The sequence below is a fragment of the Salvelinus fontinalis genome, chromosome 5 (genome assembly GCF_029448725.1).
Source record: "Salvelinus fontinalis isolate EN_2023a chromosome 5, ASM2944872v1, whole genome shotgun sequence".
In the NCBI taxonomy this organism is placed as follows: domain Eukaryota; kingdom Metazoa; phylum Chordata; class Actinopteri; order Salmoniformes; family Salmonidae; genus Salvelinus; species Salvelinus fontinalis.
In genome coordinates this window covers 42089442-42112872 of record NC_074669.1, presented here as the reverse complement: position 1 = coordinate 42112872, position 23431 = coordinate 42089442, and the positions used below count along the sequence as shown (strand labels likewise).

The following is a 23431-nucleotide window of genomic DNA, read 5'->3' as shown; positions in this document are numbered from 1 at the left end:
GAGCATGTTGCCTGCTACGCCAGGATAGTGGGTTCGATTCTCGGGACCAACCATACTTAAAATGTAAACATGCACGACTAAGTCGTTTCAGAATAAAAGCGGCTGCTAAATGGCATTTATTATTATATCATCATCATCATCATCATCATCATTATCTCTTAAACTGTTTAAACTTCCAATGTTTTGGGAAAGAGTTGATTTACCTCTTTCAGGGGAGTGGATGTTGTATACAGCATCATTGATGAGGAGCTGGAAGTCTTTGTCCAGGAGATTGTCTATAGAGGTGGTGTTAGCTACCCGTGCACCATCTGTAGGAGACAGGAGGATAATAGATGGATATAGTGTCTATAGAGGTGGTGTTAGCTACCCGTGCACCATCTGTAGGAGACAGGAGGATAATAGATGGATATAGTGTCTATAGAGGTGGTGTTGGCTACCCGCGCACCATCTGTAGGAGACAGGAGGATAATAGATGGATATAGTGTCTATAGAGGTGGTGTTAGCTACCCGCGCACCATCTGTAGGAGACAGGAGGATAATAGATGGATATAGTGTCTATAGAGGTGGTGTTAGCTACCCGCGCACCATCTGTAGGAGACAGGAGGATAAGAGATGGATATAGTGTCTATAGAGGTGGTGTTAGCTACCCGCGCACCATCTGTAGGAGACAGGAGGATAAGAGATGGATATAGTGTCTATAGAGGTGGTGTTAGCTACCCGCGCACCATCTGTAGGAGACAGGAGGATAATAGATGGATATAGTGTCTGTGTACATGACAGACAGTGGCCCATATTCATAAAGTATCTCAGAATAGGCGTGCTGATCTAGGATCAGTTCTGCCCTGTCCATTAAATCATATTCATTATTATCTAAAAGGCGGAACTGCTCCTAGATAGGCACTCCTACTCTAAAATGCTTTATGAATACGGGAAAATGTTTGCATTTGTGTGTGTGTACAACATATGTGTGTGTGTGTGTGTGTGTGTGTGTGTGTGTGTACAACATATTTGTGTGTGTCCTACCCTTGGTGAGCACAGAGGCAGAGGTGACTCCTGGGTCTTCTCTCTGCAGGTCGTGGATGAGGTCTCCTACTGTCATTAACATGGGCCTGAGGAAGAACAGACAGCTCTCCTGCCTGGAGGGTAGTGGCACAGCCAGCACCGGACGTCCATGTTTATACTGCAACACCACATCTAGACCGCAGACAGAGAAAAAAAACACCGGGGAAAATGGGCAGTTAATGGCCCTTTGTTTAAATACATTGCAGCTCATTCTCACCGTTTGAAATAACTGAGCTCATTGCATGCAACAATATATGGATTGTCTCTGCGTTTATTCATAGTGATATGAACAGTCTACCAAAGATTACAATTCTAAAGCCATTCATCATAGGCTGCCACTGTAGAATAAAGAACTGCACTGTGTGTAAAGTCAAGGCAGCCATAGTAATACATTAATTGTAGAAAGGTGCACTGTAATGCCAGTATCGTACCACTAGAGGGTGCTACAGTACTGCAGAAGACCACTTGGGGAGGACAACTCCACTGTGGCTGTCTGGGATGGATCTGAAATGAGAGAGAGCACATTACAGAAGGGATTTATTTGACCTTTATTTTAAACAGGGAGTCCCATTCAGACCAATGTCTCTTTCAGAAGGAACTATTCGTACACAATTTACAAAATACAGATACTGTACATTTAAGAAACACAAATAACATAAAATCAGGAAATAGGTCTCCAATTAACATTTTGAACAGCCCGAGAGGCACCAGAACATACTGTTACAAGGAACTCTGCAGATTGTCCCATACATGGGCGGCAAAGCAACTAAAAACAGACTGTCTTAGTGGCTTATCAGCTCAATATCATCAGTATCAACAGAAGCCCTCCCTTGGCAAACGATCACACTGCCAAAGACAGAAAGACAAACATTTGAAGTTCTACATGATAAAAATGAGAGTCAGAAATCGACCAGCTTCTATTCTACGTGACATCTTTGTTTTGCCAGGGCGTGTCTTGATTATCATTTTTAAATGTAGCCAGTCATTGCAAAAGTCATTTTACTGAGATACTGTGTGATATAAACATTGAGATAAGGACATATTTCCAGAATCTAATTTCCAAGAAACTGTATCATCATTACATTACCGCAGCCTATCTCGCTACATCACCCCCCGTGAACCCCAGATACGCCTTACAGCCGACAGATTTGTTCTGCTGACTACACCATGTCAACGTTTCTGCTGATGCAACATTTCTCCACTTATATTCAATACCTTCTAGGCCTGGATGGAAGATGGAAAACCATTCCGTGTTAATATTCACAATCATATCCCTCCCACCATCACTATCCAATTTCACTGAGGTAATGGTAAAAGGCTGGCTCTCACCAATCTCCACATGACATGAAGCCACAGAGACTTAGCCTGGCTAAACCAGACTGAATGCTGATGCTTGAATACCTGAAAATAGACAGAAAATGGTGCTGAAAGCCTCCAGGTTTCCATATCAACATCCCCACTACAGATTGATCCCCTTCTAATCCCGTGCTGAGTAATACAATGATTTGGCGTATTAGGTTTAATGGTTGGGAATACGTTGCTGGCACTGCACCTGGAAGTAATGAAAGGAGCTGGTAAGATAAGAACGTAGAGTAATAGCTGTGAAAATGTGTGTGTGTGTGTGTGTGTGTGTGTGTATATATATCATATGTATGTGTGTGTGTGTATATATCATATGTATGTGTGTGTGTGTATATATCATATGTATGTGTGTGTGTGTGTGTGTGTGTATATATATCATATGTATGTGTGTGTGTAAAGAGATTTTGTATAGTGCTACAATTATAACAACACAATTCCCAATTAGTATTGTGATGCCTTAGGCATGCATTCTGCCACTATTAAACACATGCTCACACGCTCAACCACAGTGGGTAAAGATACATGGTCGTGTTAAATGTGAGAAATAAATCAGGGTTTTAGGTCATAACTGTTGAATTAATGATGTGCTTGCTACAGAACATTACCCCCATCCACACCATTAAAATGGAAATGACTAGCCTCCCGGGTGGCGCAGTGGTCTAGGGCACTGCATCGCAGCGCTAGCTGTGCCACCAGAGATTCTGGGTTCGCGCCCAGGCTCTGTCGCAGCCGGCCGCGACCGGGAGGTCCGTGGGGCGACGCACAATTGGCCTAGCGTCGTCCGGGTTAGGGAGGGTTTGGCCGGTAGGGATATCCTTGTCTCATCGCGCTCCAGCGACTCCTGTGGCGGGCCGGGCGCAGTGCGCGCCAGCCAAGGGGGCCAGGTACACGGTGTTTCCTCCGACACATTGGTGCAGCTGGCTTCCGGGTTGGAGGCGCGCTGTGTTAAGAAGCAGTACGGCTGGTTGGGTTGTGCTTCGGAGGACGCATGACTTTCGACCTTCGTCTCTCCCGAGCCCGTACGGGAGTTGTAGCAATGAGACAAGGTAGTAATTACTAGCGATTGGATACCACGAAAATTGGGGAGAAAAGGGGGTAATAAAAAGGAAATGACTCCACCCGGTAAGAAGAGGACTTGGAGGGTTTGCCAACGATGTACACTACAGCACCTTCTGGCCAGCAACACCAAGTCAGGCCCCTTGTATTGGAAGCCTATAAAGCGTGTGGCTGCAGTGAGTGACTTTAAAGTGATCAAATGCCAAAAGACTATTGAAAATACAAACCATTCCTTTCTGATGGCATTAGAAGCCGACTGTGTGACATCGTGACTTTAAAGTGATCAAATGCCAAAAGACTATTGAAAATACAAACCATTCCTTTCTGATGGCATTAGAAGCCGACTGTGTGACATCGTGACTTTAAAGTGATCAAATGTCAATATCTACTCAACTGAATGTAGACTACTTTCTGACCCCAAGGAAAGGTCAGTATTAGGAGCTTAAGAGTGAAAAAATAGATTTCTTCAAAATGGATTCCTTCTCCTGTAGTTGAATAGAAAAGGAGTCTGGGTGGTTGAATGAATCTGTGAGTCTCTGTCCCAGCGGCAGTGACATCCAGGGACCTGACAGCCACCTGACAGAGTGGGTGTGAGTGCGTATCTGACAGCCACTCCTCTTCGACCTTCCAGTCTGTAGCCTGGGCTGTCAGCCAATCAATATCAAGTTAAAGCAGCGGAGTGCTGGAGCCATCCGTACACGGCTATAGCTACAGGAGACACCACACAAAGGACAGGGGATACGGTCAGAGGGATGGGAGCAGTGGTGACCCGTCATTAGAGCCCCACCTGTTTTGAGACCCACAATTTAGCAAAAAAATCATTTTTTGGGGTGGGCTTGCCTGTTTTGCATGTTATTTTGGCATTAATACATGTTTCATATCAGTTTGCAAACAATGTGATCAAATGCCTCAAACTGTTGAGAAGCCGTTGTGGAGCTGCATTACTCAAGAAAACAAAAACGAGACCATGTTTGTATGTAGTCTTTATTAATGCAGCTCCACAAAGGCTTCTCAACAGTTTTTACCCCCAAGCCATAAGACTCCTGAACAGGTAATCAAATGGCTACCTGGACTATTTGCATTGTGTGCCCCCCCCCCCCCCCCCCCCCCCAACCCCCCTTCTACGCTGCTGCTACTCTCTGTTTATCATATATGCATAGTTACTTTAACTATACATTCATGTACATACTACCTCAATTGGCCCGACCATCCAGTGCCCCCGCACATTGGCTAACCGGGCTATCTGCATTGTGTCCCGCCACCCACCACCCGCCAACCCCTCTTTACGCTACTGCTACTCTCTGTTCATCATTTATGCATAGTCACTTTAACCATATCTACATGTACATACTACCTCAATAAGCCTGACTAACCGGTATCTGTATATAGCCTCGCTACTGTCTTTTTACTGTTGTTTTTATTTCTTTACCTACGTATTGTTCACCTAATACATTTTTTGCACTATTGGTTAGAGCCTGTAAGTAAGCATTTCACTGTAAGGTCTACACCTGTTGTATTCGGCGCATGTGACAAATAAACTTTGATTTGATTTCAGCCTTGCTCAGCGCTTTCTGTGGTGGTGGGGCAAGCCAGCAGAAAATACAGAGCATTGCGCCGTGATTGGCTCAGTGTTCTGTCACTCATGGGGTCACTACGTCACCACCAAGTCTAAGGGTAGAGCTAGAAAATTCAAGCCCCTTGGGTGCGGCCATAGAGTTACATTAGAAGTGCCCATCCAAGAAGGCTCAAGGTCATTTGCTACAGATACAATGACATCAAATCATGTTATATGTACAGTAGCTTTGATTGGACTGATTATGTCAACATCATACTTTCAAAATCTTAGCTAGCAGTCATCATCATGAATCAAGTCTACTGGCCATTCCTTTTTAAATCTTATCATAAGAAAATAAATAATGAAGAGAAATTATAGATAAAAACGCATCGGCCATAAACACAACAAGTTGGAAATCGCAAATTCAACAATGAGTGGTTTGGAAGGAATCAGTCGCTAACTGCAAGCATTGCAAAGCAAACACTAGCCTGCTAATCAGTGGAGTGACTGTGTGGTCCAAGTTCTGGGATTAAGGGACTCTTTTCCAAGTTTAAAATGATAAACATTCAACATTGGCCATGCTGTCAATGAAGCATGATTTGTGTTGCACTCAAAACAACTTAACTCAGAACTGCGAAAACTTGACTTCAGTGAGTTCAAGACAACTGGGAAGTCGTGAATAAACGAGCTCCGACTGGAAAAATACATTTTCAACGATCATCCAACTCGGAATTGTAAATCTGGCCTCCTTCTAGAGCTACGACCTGAAGAGCAACGACGTCATCATGATTCAACCTTGTTCCCCCCGAGTTCCCAGTTGTTTTGAAAGCACCATAAATCCAAGAATGCCAGACTTTGATGACAAAATTTGCCCACGAAGGACTGCCGCGCCCCCTTCCTGTTCAAATGAGCACAATAAGGTGAGTCCAAAAATGTCTTGTATGTTGCTGCATAAATTATGCAATATGCCTGGGAGATATGTATAATGTAGCTAAGAAAGTAATACTAAGTGTATGTTGTTTAGTAATCTGTTAGTAGCCCATGTGCCTCACCCTAATCATTTGGTCTTTTTACCCCTCTTCTTTTCATCTACTGTTCAGACTTGGTGGTGCAAATATAGCCTATAACCTGTTTTAGAGAAATGTAATCATCGAATATTCTAAGAGCTTTCATTTTCTGCTTATATGCCCCTTTATTTATCCTATGGTTCTGACTTGGTGTACAGGGAGAACACTGTAAGAACAGTCCATGTTCTGAATTCTGTCGCTGTACATTTCAAAAGTGCTAAACAAATAGTTGTATTGACTACGTCCGTCGTAGCTCGCTCATTGATGTCTTAATCGAAATTACAGATGGCCTCTTATCCGTTCATTGTTCCCTTATGCCATAGTTTGTACATCTCAATTGTCATTAGAAACCACATTTGTTTAAGCAAGTCAGCCATATAAGCTATGTTTTGTTTTTTAAAGGCAGTAAATGAGGCTGAATGAACTGTTTCGCTGCCAGACAAGGCTCCGCTGATAGCCAGGTGTAGCAGTAGTAAGATGTTGGGACTGCTGTTGGGATAGCTTGATGTAGGCCCTAACAGTTTGTGGGCACTGTTGGTCACCGATATAGTGCAATGAATGTATTGTTTAGTGTTGTGTTGTGTAGTGGCTTTGCTGGGAGCATCCCACTTTACATTTTTTTGCCCCACCAAGATTTACATGCTAAAATCGCCACTGGATGGCAGATCTATAGACTTACACATCAGTGGTTAAGAGTAAGAAGGCAGGAAACACTGATAAGAGACGAGAGACATCCATGCCTCGAGTGGGGCAGGCTCCAGCAATAAGCAGGGTAGGTTACTTTCTAAATGTAACCCGCTAGTTACTAGGGCCCGGGAAGATACCAATATCGCAAAGGTCCTATAAAAACCTGCTGCATGTAAAATAGTGTGTGCTATTGCTTGGTGGAAAATAAATAAATGTGACTCTGGATGACAACATAATGATGTTTCTTTCCAACATTAGAACTGTTTTCCTAAATAAGTTAAATCCACTCTGTGTTCGGTTTCCTTGCCGTGATACTAACGAGTATCGCGATACTGGTATTGTCCCGGCCCTACTAGTTAACTGTACAAAATTGTAATCAGTAATGTAATCCAATTCAATAATTGGAATCATAATCAGTAAACAATGGTTTCAGTAGGAACTCTTCTGGCTGTTCGTTGAAACTCATTATCTTGCGTCTAGGGATGGGCATGTGTAATTGAGTACTTGAACGGAAGAGCTAGCAATTTTATACCTAATTTCCTGCAATTTTACACATTTTGCCATAGGGTGGAAGCAAAGGCTTGCCGTTTTTAATATGACAACTGTTGATCAAACGGGCTCGGTAATTCCACTATGCTTACTACAAATGTAGATAGCTGGCCACTAGACTCATTTACCAATCTTTAAAAAAAATATTAAAAAATACAGCTGACATGGGCTAATTAAGTGACAGCTGATGCACATCCAAATTTCGAAATGCACCTGCTGTATTCTATCTCTCAACAGTAAGTTGAGACCCCAACTGAGTTCCAAAATGTAAAAAGGTAGATATAAAATGGGCTGCCAGTTGCCCATCCCTATCCCTGGCCTGAGCTATAAACCCCCTAAACATAGTTCCACACTGAAAATATACAAAAACTGTTTGATAAAGACAAAGAGCACATTTTCTTCAGAATCATTATTTATTTAACCCTTATTTTACCAGGTAAGTTGACTGAGAACACTTTCTCATTTACAGCAACGACCTGGGGAATAGTTACAGGTGAGAGGAGGTGAATGAATGAGCCAATTGTAAACTGAGGATTTTTAGGTGGCCATGGTGGTATGAAGGCCAGATTGGGAATTTTTGCCAGGACACCGGGGTTAACACCTCTACTCTTATGATAAGTTCCATGGGATCGTTTAGTGACCACAGAGACTCAGGACACCTGTTTAACGTCCCATTCCGAAAAAACTGCACCCTACACCGGGTAAGTGTATACCTACTCTCCAAATAGATTTCGTGGCCGTAACTCATCGCCATGCAGTGTTCAATGTGGAATTGTTCATCCATTTTGAACATCCCAAAGCAGCAGGCAGAATAAACTAAATCAAACATCTGTATATGGGCCTCCCGGGTGGTGCAGTGGTCTAAGGTCTAAGCTGTGCCACCAGAGACTCTGGGTTCGAGCCCAGGTTCTGTCGCAGCCGGCCGCGACCGGGAGATCCATGGGGCGATGCACAATTGGCCCAGCGTCGTCTGGGTTAGGGAGGGTTTGGCCAGTAGGGATATCCTTGTCTCATCGCGCACTAGCGACTCCTGTGGCGGGCCGGGCGCAAGGCACGCTGACCAGGACGCTAGGTGCACAGTGTTTCCTCTGACACATTGGTGCGGCTGGCTTCCGGGTTGGAGGCGCGTTGTGTTAAGAAGCAGTGCGGCTTGGTTGGGTTGTGTTTCGGAGGACGCATGGCTCTCGACCTTCGTCTCTCCCGAGCCCGTATGGGAGTTACAGCGATGAGACAAGATAGTAACTACTATTGTTATTTGGAAAAATATTCTGTTCCATTTTATTCTGTTGTATTACATAATCTCTTTTTTAGTTGGATACCACGAAATTGGGGAGAAAAAGGGAGTAAAAAAAAACGTCTGTATATGGAAAAGACAGATTTCAACTCTCCAAATTGAGCCCCGTTTTAAATGATCACAGAGAATAACTGTACCAGGCACGAAATGTGTATCATTCACACTGGCAACTATTGTTATTTGGAAAAATATTCTGTTCCATTTTATTCTGTTCTATTACATAATGTCTGTTTTTACTATAAAATAGTTGTGTCTTGACTGTGGTAAGGGCTCAAGAAATAAGAGCGTCTTGTCTGCTAAATGAACGAAACAAGGCTCTGCCATTGCACAGCCATAGGCGTCTACAAGCTCCACTGTGTTCCAGGCCACTGTGTTCCACGATATAATATAACCAGTTGATATTACAGATTCAATAAATTAATCTTAAATGGCACTTGTTTTTTTTAAATGACTGAATATACAGTATACGGGGCAATTTAGCAATTAGGATTTGTTATCTGTAGTGGTTATGATAAATTAGGCACTATTGTGATCTGTTGGAATATATGTAAATGCCCACATTATTTACTCCAGTGCGGGCATTGTGTTCTAAAAACACTCAAACGGTCACATTGTGCATTCAGTCAAGCACTAGTGGCCACAGCCGCAATTCAGAGGCAAAATATTCCCTCCCTTCTATCGTTCTCATTAGTGAAATGCTTTTTGTGGTGACGGGGACTGGAGAGGCATTTGAGCACTGTGACGTTCGTGTGTTTGTGTGTGCGTGCGTGTGTGACCGTGGTGTGTGTGTGTGTGTGTGTGAGCACATTTGTTTGTCTACGCTTGTGTGTATGCATGTGTGCGTTTGTCTGTTGTGTGTGTGTGTTTTATAGATATGAAAAGATATGAAAAGTGCACGGCTAAGGAGCCAAGCGTCAAACTCAGAGGCCGAGGTCATTTATCTCTGGGGTGAAGATGCGCCGTGCATCGGGACATACTGCTGACGACAGCGAATTCAACACCTGGAAATCTGTAAGCAGTCGGGTTCCATGCCGTGTTGCACCGTTCCCATCATACAACACATACAATGGGAGATGACTGTCATGGTGGAACAGCAACACACTCGGAGCTATAGAATGAATACCGTAATACAGTATTCCCTTCATATATCAGTGGGGTGACAGAACGTATCGGCCTTCACTAAGAGCTATAGGATGAATAATCCTGCACGTTTCCTACTTCCCAGCCAAGCACCTGGGGGTTTAGATGAGCCACTCATTTAGCCCTCAGCCAGACACGGGTCAAGTCAAGTGCAATTCAAACAAGAGGGACTCCATCAGCATCACCAGCGGCGTTCAATTAGACGTGCACTCTTCCCCACATCTCACCGCCTGTGAAATCAAAACACACAAATCCCCCCCTCTCTCTCTCCCCTGCCGCCCTCATCCAATCAGTATGCACGGTGTTGAGGTAACTGCTGCAGCCACAACGCCCCGGCCCGCCGGTGACATTCACACATTCTGTGACTCCTTCAAGGAACAGAGCTGATATTTCTCAACTTCTGTTCCTTCATCTCTCATTTCTTATCTCCAAATGTCATTTTCCATTTCTCAAAACAATAGACTGCATGATGGAACAGATTCCACCCCAGAGGAACTATATTCATTTTGAGTGGTTTGTTCGCAGTCAGACACAGTACAGTGGCATCGTGATTAACTGTCCTTTCCTCCTTCACCTGTATACGGTCCACCAGCAGTTCAAAGTGATATGCTCTGTTTCACCACTATCAGTTTGGAGTCCAGGCCAGAAATACAGTTGGTTTTCAGAGGGTCAGTACAGCTGCAGCTTGGTGATAAACTGTCCTTTCCTCCTTAGTGAGGTGGAGCAGCCATAGCCAGTAGTGTTCATCAGGGGACATCATGGTGATTGATTGGTGACAGTCACAGGCTGGCTGGTTAATTTCTCTAGTGGCCAGCCGCCTAGAGCCCAGCACCTAGGCAGGCAAACCGGCAGGCAGGCAGGCAGGCTAACAGGCAGGCAGGCAGGCAAACAGGCAAGCAAACAGGCAGGACCAGACCCAGTTATTATGGCTCCTGTCACAGGCTGGGCTATGGCCCCTCATGGGGGCCCTGTTTCAGTACCCACCACCCACTGTACCACGACCCAGGGTTCCAACACCATCTCATGCTGAATGGTCCCTTTCCCACTTTCCCCCAATAGGCACTCCTGTAGATCTGAACGTCTCTGATGGGTGCAAGCAACATACCAACCTATCAGAAGAAATGGTTGAGCAATTGCATTCGGCTTAAACCTATCAAATCATTTCTCATCTACAGGAGTGACAAAGGACTAGGGGCTTTGTGTTTGAGTTGGAATTCAGCACCAACAGACCAATAGTGGGGCCAGTCTGGGTCCACCTCACACCCACCCAGCTCTGACAAATCCTCTCTCATTTACAAGAGTGTCTAGGTGGTACAGTACCAGGGGCTATGGGGCGATCTGTACTGGAATTTAGCACCAACCAATGGCGTGGCCAGTCTGGGTCCACCCATCCCTGGCTGACTGACCAGAAGGATGGTTTATCCATGCAGCTGGACATGGCCCGGGAAACAAAGACTATCTGGCAGCAGGTAGCCTAGCGGTTAGAGCGTTGGGCCAGTAACCAAAAGGTTGCTAGTTCTAGGGCTGAACCCATTTAGATGACTGGTCGATAGGCTGTTGGTCGAACAAGATTCCTTTAGTAGAGCAGTAACACAACAACAAAAAATATGATTGGCGCCTGTCTGAGTGGAATGATCCATTGTGGAGGCCGTGGAGAAGGCAGTCCATCACTAAGACCTGCTACTGAAATTGTATATGGTTATATTAAGAACAATTGTGCAACACAAATAAAAATAATAGAATTTTATAACAAATGCGCTTTCTCCCCCGTTAGACAGGGGTTGCTGTTCCCGGTTCAGAGTGCGCTGTTTAATTGCCGCCTTTTCCGAGACCATATCGCTATGTGCATCATAGAAAAGTCTGTCTCAAATTGTGAGCAAATGTGTTTACTTCTCTGTTAGTGAGCATTTCTCCTTTGCCAAGATAATCCATCCACCTGACAGGTGTGGCATATGAAGAAGCTGAATAAGCAGCTCCTTGTGCTGGGGATAATACATGTGCAGTTTTGTCACACAACACAATGCCAGAGACGTCTCAAATTGAGGTTCAGTACAGCAGCAATTGGCATGCTGGCTGCAGGAATGTCTACCAGAGTTGTTGCCAGAGAATTGAATGTTAATTTCTCTACCATAAGCCACCTCTGTCATTTTTGAGAATTTGGCAAAACTTTATTTAACTAGGTAAGCCAGTTAAGAAAAAATAATATTATTTACAATGACAGCCTACCCCTGCCAAACCCGGACAATGCTGGGCCAATTGCGCCGCCCGATGGGACTCCCAATCCCAGTCGGATGTGATTCAGCCTGGATTTGAACCAGGGACTGTAGTGATGCCTCTTGCACGGAGATGCAGTGCCTTACACCTCTGTGACACTCGGGAGCCTCATGTGTAAGGCGTGGTGTGGGCGAGCGGTTTGCTGATGTCAACGTTGTGAATAGAGGGCCCCATGGTGGCGATGGGGTTCTGGTCTGGGCAGGGATAAGCAATTTGAACGCAGACATAAGGCCCATTGTCGTCCCATTCATCCGCCGCCATCACCTCATGTTTCAGCAGGATAATACACGGCACGCAAGCATCTGTACACAAATCTTGAAAGCTGAAAATGTCCCAGTTCTTCCATGGCCTGGATACTCACCAGACATGTCACCCATTGAGCATGTTTGGGATGGTCTGGATCGACAGCGTGTTTCAGTTCCCACCAATATCAAGTAGAGGTCGACCGATTAATTGGCATGGCCGATTAATTAGGGCCGATTTCAAGTTTTCATAACAATTGGTAATCGGCATTTTTGGACGCCGATTATGGCTGATTCCATTGCATTCCACGAGGAAACTGCGCGGCAGGCTGACCACCTGTTACGTAAGTGCAGTAAGGAGCCACGGTAAGTTGCTAGCTTATCTTATAAAAAACAATCAATCTTCACATAACTACACATAGTTGATGATATTACTAGGTTAACTAGCATGTCCTGTGTTGCATATAATCAATGCGGTGCCTGTTAATTTATCATCGAATCACAGCCTACTTCGCCAAACGGGTGATGATTTAACAAAGGCGCATTCGCGAAAAAAGCACAATCGTTGCACGAATGTACCTTACCATAAACATCTTTTGCCTTTCTTAAAATCAATACACAGAAGTATATTTTTTTTAAACTTGCATATTTAGTTAAAATAAATTCATGTTAGCAGGCAATATTAACTAGGGAATTTGTGTCACTTCTCTTGCGTTCATTGCATGCAGAGTCAGGGTATATGCAACAGTTTGGGCCGCCAGGCTCGTTGCGAACTAATTTGCCAGAATTGTACATAATTATGACATAATATTGAAGGTTGTGCAATGTAACAGCAATATTTAAACTTAGGGTTGCCACCTGTTTGATAAAATACGGAATGGTTCGTATTTCAATGAAAGAATAAACATTTAGTTTTTCCGAAATGATAGTTTCTGGATTTGACCATATTAATTACCAAAGGCTCGTATTTCTGTGTTTATTATATTATAATTAAGTATGATTTGATAGAGCAGTCTGACTGAGCGGTGGTAGGCAGCAGCAAGCCTCGTAAGCATTCATTCAAACTTTACTGCGTTTGCCAGCAGCTCTTAGTAATGCTTGATCACAGCGCTGTTTATGACTTCAAGCCTATCAACTCCTGAGATTAGGCCGGCAATACTATAGTGCCTATTAGAACATCCAATATTAGAACATCCAATAGACAAAGGTATATGAAATACAAACGGTACAGAGAGAAATAGTCGACGCGTCATAATTCCTATAATAACTGCAACCTAATATTTCTTTACTGGGAATATTGAACCACCAGCCTTCATATGTTCTAAGCAAGGAACTTAAACGTTAACTTTTTTACATGGCGCATATTGCACTTTTACAAAAAACATTTGAATTTCATTACACTGTACAGGTTAGACATTTGCACTTGTGTGAAACAGGACAAATACAAGCAGCCCCTATTTGACCTTCTGAATGGTTCCCATGTAATAAACAGTTCTAGGGGCCAGGGATGAAAAACAGAGGGATGGACAAACCACATTACCGGCTGCTGTCATGAGCTCAGGCTGCACTGTACCATGAAAGTGATTTGCGTCAAGGCATTTATCTTCTCGCTTTCCTTTCGACAACGTTCTCTTAGAGAGAAAAAGAGGGAGGGAGAGCGAAAGAGAGTGGGGAGAGAGAGAGGGAGGGAGGGGACAACAATTGGAAATGCAGCTGTGAGAACATGGAGAGAGAGAGGGAGCAGAAATATGGAGAGAGAAGGAGAGTGAGCAACGATTGGAAAGACAGCTGAGTGAGAACATAGAGAGGGAGAGAGAAGAAAGACTAAAACATAAAGAGAAAGGGAAAGGCAGCATGCAGAGAGAGGGTGGTGAGAGGCGGATGTAATGGTCAGGCAGGTTGGATGAGTATAGGACGCCCTCCCCATGACAGCTCGCTAAACGGGTGTTCTGCATACTTCAGGGGACATGGTGATAAAGCAAAAATGATAGAGAGCTGGAACGTGAAGAGTTTTTATTCCTCTACGTACTGCAACAGACATATTACATATTGGTCTGAATTCTGTTTTGATACTGTTTGGAGCAGTTCATTGTTTTGAATGACTCTTTATAGGGAGGTTACTGTTAAGACAACAGACTGCAGTAGCTAAGGGTCAGCTGCTGTATTCAAGTCCTAGTTGAAATGCAGAGTAGATTAACAATATATTAAGCGTGTGTCAGGAATAGAAGTGGGTAAGTGGGTAGTAGATATCTAGGCCTAGCTACCTGCCAGTTAAGTGGGTTTCGTAACAACTCACCACACAATCATATTCATCAGCAATCACTAGCCGGCTACTCAACCCTGCACCTTAGAGGCTGCTGCCCTATATACGGAGACATGGAATCACTGGCCACTTTAATAATGTTTACATACTGCGTTACTCATCTCATATGTAAATACAGTATTCTATTCTACTGTATTTAGTCAATGCCACTCCGACATTGCTCGTCCTGATATTTCTATATTTCTTAATTCCATACTTTACTTTTAGATGTGTGTATTGTTAGATACTACTGTACTGTTGGAACTAGGAACACAAACATTTTGCTACATCCGTAGTAACATCTGCTAAATGTGCATGTGACCAATAAACTTGATTTGATTTGATTTTGACAGTGTCACTGACAATTGCTTCCCGAAAGAGATTGAAAAACTGAAGAGAATCCACCTTTTTGTTTTTCACAAATAGATATTCTTTCAGGAGATTCCTCTTAAAATATGTAACTGCACATTGGATGGCCAGTGGCTTGCCTCTTACAATGACAGTTACAGGCAGAAAATGACAAGCACTTTTCTTGCTTATCAGCTTCCTTCCTTGAGTAATACGAGGTATATTCAGACTGTCAGTTGGTAGCATGGCATATGAGAGCAGAAAATAACCGTTGTGGAACAGTGTGCATAGTTGTCGCATAATCTTGCCTTCGTTCCAAGATCTTCAATTAAACATTTTAGATTCATTCCAAAACGTATATGCAAATTACACTATTTATCACGCTTGGCAGAAAAAGGTTCCATTCTAATAGAGCAACTGAACCAGCGATGTCTTCTTAACTCTTTAGTTAAAGGCCTAGACAATGATAGCAGGTTGACCCCACAAACCCGCCAACCTGCATAGCAGTGGAGGCTGCTGAGGGGAGGACGGCTCATAGTAATGGCTGGAATGGATTCAATGGAATGGAACCCACATGTTTGATACCATTCCAGGCATTATTATGAGCCGTCCTCCCCTCAGCAGCCTCCATTGCTATGCAGTGGAGAGCACCAACCAACCAACCAGCCAATCAACCAACCAACCAGCCAATCAACCAACCAGCCGACAGACAGAGTAACCAGACAGCAATCTGACACTGAGGCAATAAGACATTCTTCTCTGTTGGGTGACAGTTTTGACAACTTTTGAAGAGAGAGTTTGTGAACTTCTATAACACAGGGTGATTTTGCAAGCTAGCCACCTATAGCTAGCAAGTTAGCACACCAAATGTATAGCTGGAGCTCTGAGCTGGAGAAAATAGTTAGATAGTTAACTTAGGGTTAAGATATTTAGCGGGAAAACATTAGTAGTGAATCACCTCTCTTGTGCTGCTCAACAGTGAATTGTCACGTTCGCTCCGTGTGCCACTTGTAAACATACAATAGAAATGTTTTTAATTGGCGGTATTGAAAAGCATACCGTCGGTACGTCAAAATAACCCCGAGACACGGTATACCGTCCAAGACTACTTGGCATGGCCTGAAAATAGTATGTTAATGTCAATACTGTTGTAATTCCTATTTGTTGTAGACTAACTATATCTGATCAAATCTTTAACACCAGTGTATCGTTCTGAAGGTTAGAATATGGATAGGTAAAACACATTTTACACTCTTTGAATTTTAATTCCCTGAGGTAAAGAACTTCAAAAAGGCAGAAACTCCAATTGGAGGAGAATGCATCTCAATAATACCTCAATTGAGCCTCTAACTGGATACCACAGGACTGAAATCCTATGGAAACTGGGCCTCTACTGGATACCACAGGACTGAAATCCTATGGAAACTGAGCCTCTACTGGATACCACAGGCCTGAAATCCTATGGAAACTGAGCCTCTACTGGATACCACAGGACTGAAATCCTATGGAAACTGGGCCTCTACTGGATACCACAGGACTGAAATCCTATGGAAACTGAGCCTCTACTGGATACCACAGGACTGAAATCCTATGGAAACTGAGCCTCTACTGGATACCACAGGCCTGAAATCCTATGGAAACTGAGCCTCTACTGGATACCACAGGACTGAAATCCTATGGAAACTGGGCCTCTACTGGATACCACAGGACTGAAATCCTATGGAAACTGAGCCTCTACTGGATACCACAGGACTGAAATCCTATGGAAACTGAGCCTCTACTGGATACCACAGGACTGAAATCCTATGGAAACTGAGCCTCTACTGGATACCACAGGACTGAAATCCTATGGAAACTGAGCCTCTACTGGATACCACAGGACTGAAATCCTATGGAAACTGGGCCTCTACTGGATACCACAGGACTGAAATCCTATGGAAACTGAGCCTCTACTGGATACCACAGGCCTGAAATCCTATGAAAACTGAGCCTCTACTGGATACCACAGGACTGAAATCCTATGGAGACTGGCGACAAATAGCCTCTCAGGGGATATCACCACTCAGTTTTTCTGTCACAACCCATTTATGAAATAGTAGGTATTAATGTCCATTAATGTTAAACAGTTACAACACACAATTACATCATTACTCTAATACTACAAATCTACAATATAATATCCACAATACTACAATATTACAGTGTGTGTGTGTCTTCACAGTGCGCTTTGTGCTTTTTAAATCTGATTTTACTGCTTGACTGAGTTACTTGATGTGGAAGAGAGTTCCATGTAGTCATGGCTCTATGTAATACTGTCTGGTTCCCAGAGTCTATTCTGGACTTGGTGACTGTGAAGAGACCCCTGGTGGCAAGGCTTGTGGGGTATGTATGGGTGTCTGAGCTGTGTTTGAGCTGTTTGAACAGACAGTTCGGTGCGTTCAACACGTCAATTCCTCTCCCAAAGACGAGTAGTGATGCCGTCACAGAGAATGGTATTGACACACAGAATGGGAGCACAGTAGACACGTAAACCTCTCTGCCTGAGTGGCGTCCCACCATCCATCTTCTGACTGCTAGGCTGCATCCCAACTGTTGGGGCCTGGTCAAAAGTAGCGCACTAAATAGGTAATAGGGTGCCATTTGGGACACATCCCTACTCTATAATAAAGGAGTGTGGTGCGATGGGGGAAGGGAATACTAATGAAGAGTCTCTAAAACGGACACCACATTCATTACATTGATTCCCATGACATTGTAAAATCCAGGGTGCGATGAATCAAGTCTACACTAATAGTTTGTATTTGGCCTCGGACTACAATGGATCTTTTTGTTACTAGGAGGCTGGTTTAAAAGCGGTTTGTCAATGGCCCAAGTTCTGCAGGGCATTTAAAGGCCTACGTGATTGAAGCTAGTGGTGCAGACCTGAGCAAAACAATTACGGTTACACAAATGGAATAGCAGGATGGACACTTGACTAGGAGGCTGTATAGAACTGAAGAAAGCAATGATGGTAACATTGAGTGTGGAATAAGGCTGGATACTACAACTAATGGCTTCTGACAAGTCTGGTTTAGCTGGAGGTGAATTAGTGACAGTGAGCTGGCTAGTTCTTGCTCTGCAGCTGCCCACTCATGGGGGGAGGGGGGGGGGGGGTCTCGCTCTCTCACTCTCTCACTACAGATTCATAGGAACATCCATCATTACCATCCTCATAGTTTGTTGTTGTGTGGGCCAACAGTTAAGCAGAGAGTGAAATTACAACTCCATTCTCCTGGCTTTTTGGAGGATATTATTTGGCAACCCACATTTCCCATTAAATCCGGATAAATCCCCAATAGGCTCTGGTTATAAACCAGGAATATGGGAGTGCAGTGGTAGCAATATGCAGCCATAAACCTTTAAAATGACAGCCCACTATACAACAGCTGATTTTATCCAATGGAGATCTGACAAAGGAGTACCTATAGCTTCAGCCCTCAGGCAAATGCCATGCAAAAGGCAGCATGGGTGGCTAGAATAACGATGGATGGATAGAGTGGTTGAGTGGTTTTGATACCATGGCGCTCTGGCTCCCCAGTCTCCCAATTACTGTCATACTGTAATATGAAATATGACCCGTGTTGCTAAAGCCACCACACATTGTTGCAGTGTGGGGTGTGCTGAGAGAGCGAGAGACAGAATTCTTTGAGCCATATTACCTGCAATATATGTAACCTCCTGCCACACCCATAATAACATTGCTAACTGTCTTTCTGAACTACTTAATTGTTGTCCTCATTCATTTCTTTCTGTATTGTCCTGTTCATTGTTATTACTCATTGAGTATTATTATCTTTCCTATTATTATTATTATTGTTATTATCTATCTGAGTCATCATTGTTATGATAGCCACAGACAGAAAGACAGAGAGAGAGAGAGAGAGACAGAAAGACAGAGACAGAGAGAGAGAGACAGAGAGAGCGAGAGAGAGCGAGAGAGAGCGAGAGAGAGCGAGAGAGAGCGAGAGAGAGAGAGAGAGAGAGAGAGAGAGAGAGAGAGAGCGAGAGAGAGCGAGAGAGAGAGAGAGAGAGAGAGAGAGAGAGAGAGAGAGAGAGAGAGAGGAGAGCAGAGTAGATCCAAGCTCCTAGCTTCCTGCTGTTAATGTTTGGCTTATACCCCCTGGACATGTGTAAGGACATATTGAAGGACATACAGCCTGTATTCATATACCCCGTTACTCCTCCTCGTCCCAAGTCAGCATTTTTCCTCTTAGCTTATCTGGGTCGAACCACCGTGCTCTCGTTTCACAAAGGCAGATAAAGAAGGGAAGTGGCACTGACAGTCTGGAATCATGCACGCTTCAATGACTAATACATAGTTAAAAATAACCCCAGGGGTTTTCCTTTCCAAACACCACATCCTTTTACTGCAGTCTGCAGTAGCTAATCACGCACTTCTGGGTTTTAAACTCTTTAATGCTCAGCACTCTGAGGTGAGGAGTCTGGGCTGTTCCATATTAAATCGAGAAAGATCGCATCAGGGGTCCTATTCAGTTGGTGGATATGTTTCGAAAAGGAGACCGAGGAATACGCTACTACCCATATTGTCCATTGAGAAGACGATGTATGAATGAATGACATTTTATTTTCGTGTCAAATCACCAGTTGGCAACCCATCCCTTACGGGATTAATTGACACATAAACAAACATTAAAATAATTCACTGTGATAATTCTTCCAGTGTTCTGTGCAGCGCGCACCGCATAAAGAGGGAAAAATAAATCAATACATAATAGTAAATAAGCTTATCCAAGCATTAATTACACAAACGGTTCCCTGCTGACAAACAGATAGATGGGCAGCCAGTCAGGTCTAGTGATTGGACGACTGACTCCTGTAATTCCCTCCAATCACGGCTCTAGATGGATAAAAGCCTCTCAATTACACACTGACTCAACAGACAAGAGGGCCTGTCAGGAGCAGATAAACACTGTGTGTGCATCTGTCGGTGTCTGGGAGGGGGGACTGGCTACGTGACAACCAGATGACGACGCTCTATCAGTGTCATGTTGATGCTTTGATGACCTTCCCCGTCCGGAGCGGAGCTGCGCTCACAAGAGAATCAATCTACCCACACGTCCTGTGGTGATAGTCATTGATGTGTGACTATGAAAACTCAACTCCCCTTTCCATTCTGGCTGACAGTGATGTGGGGTAATTGTACACTGAGTATACCCCGCATTAGGAACAGCTTCCTAATATTGAGTTACACCACCCCACCTTTTGCCCTCAGAACAGCCTCAATTCGTCGGGGCATTGACTCTACAAGGTGTCGAAAGCTTTCCACAGGGATGCCGGCCCATGTTGACTCCAATGCTTCCTTCCCACAGTTGTGTAAAGTTGGATGGATGTCCTTTGGGTGGTGGACCATTCTTGAGACGAAGAAGAAACTGCTCAGCGTGAAAAACCCAGCAGCGTTGCGGTTCTTGACAGAAACCAAGACACCTACTACCATACCCCATTCACTTTCATCTTTTGTCTTGCCCATTCACCCTCTGAATGGCACACATTCTCAATTGTCTCAAGGCTTAAAAATCCTTATTTTACAGGTCTCCTCCCCTTCATCTACACTGATTGAAGTGGATTTAACAAGTGACATCAATAAGGGATCATAGCTTTCACCTGGATTCACCTGGTCAGTCTGTGTCATGGAATGTTTTGTACACTTAGTTTATTCACCATATGTGATGACATTGCACAAATGTAATTCCCCACAGAATGACCTAGCTGTCTTGCAAGAAGTGCAGGGGCAGAGAGACAGAGATACAGTACAGTGGCAGTAGTAAGGTATGGGTGGTACTGGGACATGTCTACTGGGATCAAGGTACATTAAACGATCCCTCCGGCCCCGGGCCAAGACATCCTATGTGATATTGGCACGGCTGGCTGCACCTTCCTTGGAGAGACCTAACAACACTCTTGTGCTTTGCTGACTGGTGTCTGCCAGACGGCCATCATTCTAATGAAACAGTAAACAGTTAATTAAGGAGGCCACACACACACACGTGTTGCATGACGTTTATATTAATCTGACACACGGATGAGGTTTCACATAATTCACATTGCGATCTTCATTAACTTGGAGAAGAACCTCATTAGTGTCACCTACCAGTAGGCCTAGGGGACTACGGATTATTATTCATTGTCATGCCAACACTCTGGGTGACATGGTGTTGACATTCTAGTTAGGAAATCACTGAGCTCTTCCAGTAACTTATTCATTGTGCATGGAATAGGTGACACCTTAGTGCAGTCATCTGAAGCTAAGGACAGTGACACCAAGAGGGGAAGAGGACAAAGAGACAGAGCGAGAGAGAATCATTCAATTCAAGGGTTGCTGTGTGTGTGTGTGTGTGTGTGTGTGTGTGTGTGTGTGTGTGTGTGTGTGTGTGTGTGTGTGTGTGTGTGTGTGTGTGTGTGTGTGTGTGTGACCACCAACCGGTCTTCTGCATTCAGTTTCAGTACATTATATGACTATATTCAGAGAGAGGAAAGCTATTTAGTCCTCATTTAACAACATGTCAAGACGTGATGGAATGATGGGAAAACCCTCTCTTGATTCAATGCTTTGCTAATTGAAATGCATCACTGTATTCTCTAGACTGCCTATCTATATATATAAAAAATTCACGGTAGGCCTATTGATATTCAAGGATCCGTAATTCTGTTACAACCTAGTGTACTTCAAAGTAGTGCAGTTTACGATGGAAACGACGACTAAAATATTTGAAACAACGACATGCATAACACCCTCGCTCAACAATCTCACTATTTGACAGTTCATTGGAACTCTATAACCGGTTTCCCAAACCATCAGAGCATGTACAGTGCAGGCCTACAATAACAGACTACTGTGCAAAACTTGTGAAGACACAAAACACTAGTTTGGATGTCTACATAACGACGTGGCGGTCCCATCTATAAAGTCTTGTTACAACGTACCACTCTCCTTTCACTACTCCCACACAGTAGTTTCAGTTTACCGTATGCAGTAATTTCACCGGAGATCGGGTTGTTTTGAGTGCGTAGCGGAACGGTTTAGAACATCCGACAACTCCAGCCCGGAGTTTGGCGACCATTCGCAACGAAGCCATCGTCATTAAATTAGTCCATGCGTTCTGGCATACTGAGCAGTAGAACACTTGTAGAAAACCTGCCTAGAAGCAGGATCTTCGTATTGTCTTCCAGTCAACAACGGACTGTTTAGTGTGTAAACAGACCGAGGGCGGATGAGATAAGAGATAGGGTCTGAGCACAGCCGGAGAGAGAGCAGTGTACCGTTTCCTCGTGTGCAGCAGTCAGTGGTGACAAGCAGAGCGCGCCCGCGTGACAGACTTTATTCTCTTCCCTTTGGTGGATGTCGCAATAGTAGAGGTCGGGTATGAATGGGCCATGCAGCATGGCGACATGTCAGAATAGAATGTCATAAAAACTAAAAAGAATACATGTCAAATTGGATGAATTTGATTTCTATTCAATTACAGTATAAATGTCGGCCTATCGTTTTACAAACACATGATTTTAATAATACCGTATCTTATATAATATAGCATGAAGAGTGGATTCCTTTTAGAATATTTGAGTTTTCAATCAACATAATGGGCTTCCAGTAGAGGTTTTATTAAAGCAATCGATTCTGTTAGAGGTTAAGGAAGTACAATGACATATAAAATGACATATTTCAAACCCACTGCTGGGATAATATAGACTACAAAAAGGTGTGTGTGTGTTTGTGTGTGTGTGTGTGTGTGTCTGGTGGTCAATAGCGGAGTCATTTGCAAGGGCCTCATTCCCAGCTATATGAACTATTAATATCGTCATCCATCTGGTCGGTGGTACAAAATGGCAATCTACTGTAGCACAGCCAACCTGTACAGACTGGGAAAGTTGCCCACGCTATTGATCCAGCCACTGCATGTGCTTCATTAATATTTTAACATCACAGAGAGAGAGAGAGAGAGAGAGAGAGAGAGTGTGTGTGTGTGTGTGTGTGTGTGTGTGTGTGTGTGTGTGTGTGTGTGTGTGTGTGTGTGTGTGTGTGTGTGTGTGTGTGTGTGTGTGTGTGTGTGTGTGTGTGTGTGTGTGTGTGTGTGTGTGTGTGAGAGAGAGAGAGAGAGAGAGTGTAATTGTGTGTACGCGCGCGTGTGTGTGTGTGTGTAGCTAATATAAAGTCTATATCCTAGAATGTCTATACCCTAGAATGTCTATACCCTAGAATGTCTATATCCTAGAATGTCTATATCCTAGAATGTCTATATCCTAGAATGTCTATATCGTAGAATGTCTATATCCTAGAATGTCTATATCCTAGAATATATATACCCTAGAATGTCTTTATCCTAGAATGTCTATATCGTAGAATGTCTATATCCTAGAATATATATACCCTAGAATGTCTATATCCTAGAATGTCTATATCCTAGAATGTCTATATCCTAGAATGTCTATATCCTA

General features: G+C 43.7%; 2 protein-coding genes across 3 annotated transcripts in view; one reads left to right on the top strand and one right to left on the bottom strand.

Moving 5' to 3' along the window:
• The window catches only part of LOC129855621 (calcium uniporter protein, mitochondrial-like), a 25545-nt gene extending 3230 nt beyond the window's left edge, over nt 1-22315 (bottom strand). Inside the window, exons 1-4 of one of the 2 annotated variants that reach the window (XM_055923488.1) lie at nt 21961-22315; nt 1494-1566; nt 1024-1194; nt 204-308 (exon numbers count right to left, since the gene is read on the bottom strand). In XM_055923488.1, coding sequence (XP_055779463.1) covers nt 204-308; nt 1024-1194; nt 1494-1566; nt 21961-22077 — 466 coding nt within the window. In that variant the 5' untranslated portion in view covers nt 22078-22315. Of the gene's footprint in view, nt 1-203; nt 309-1023; nt 1195-1493; nt 1567-2391; nt 2419-21960 lie in introns of those variants that run through there. The other variant, XM_055923489.1, reaches the window with a different exon arrangement.
• The window catches only part of sh3gl2a (SH3 domain containing GRB2 like 2a, endophilin A1), a gene marked incomplete in the record, with an annotated part of 696881 nt that overhangs the window by 605675 nt on the left and 67775 nt on the right, over nt 1-23431 (top strand).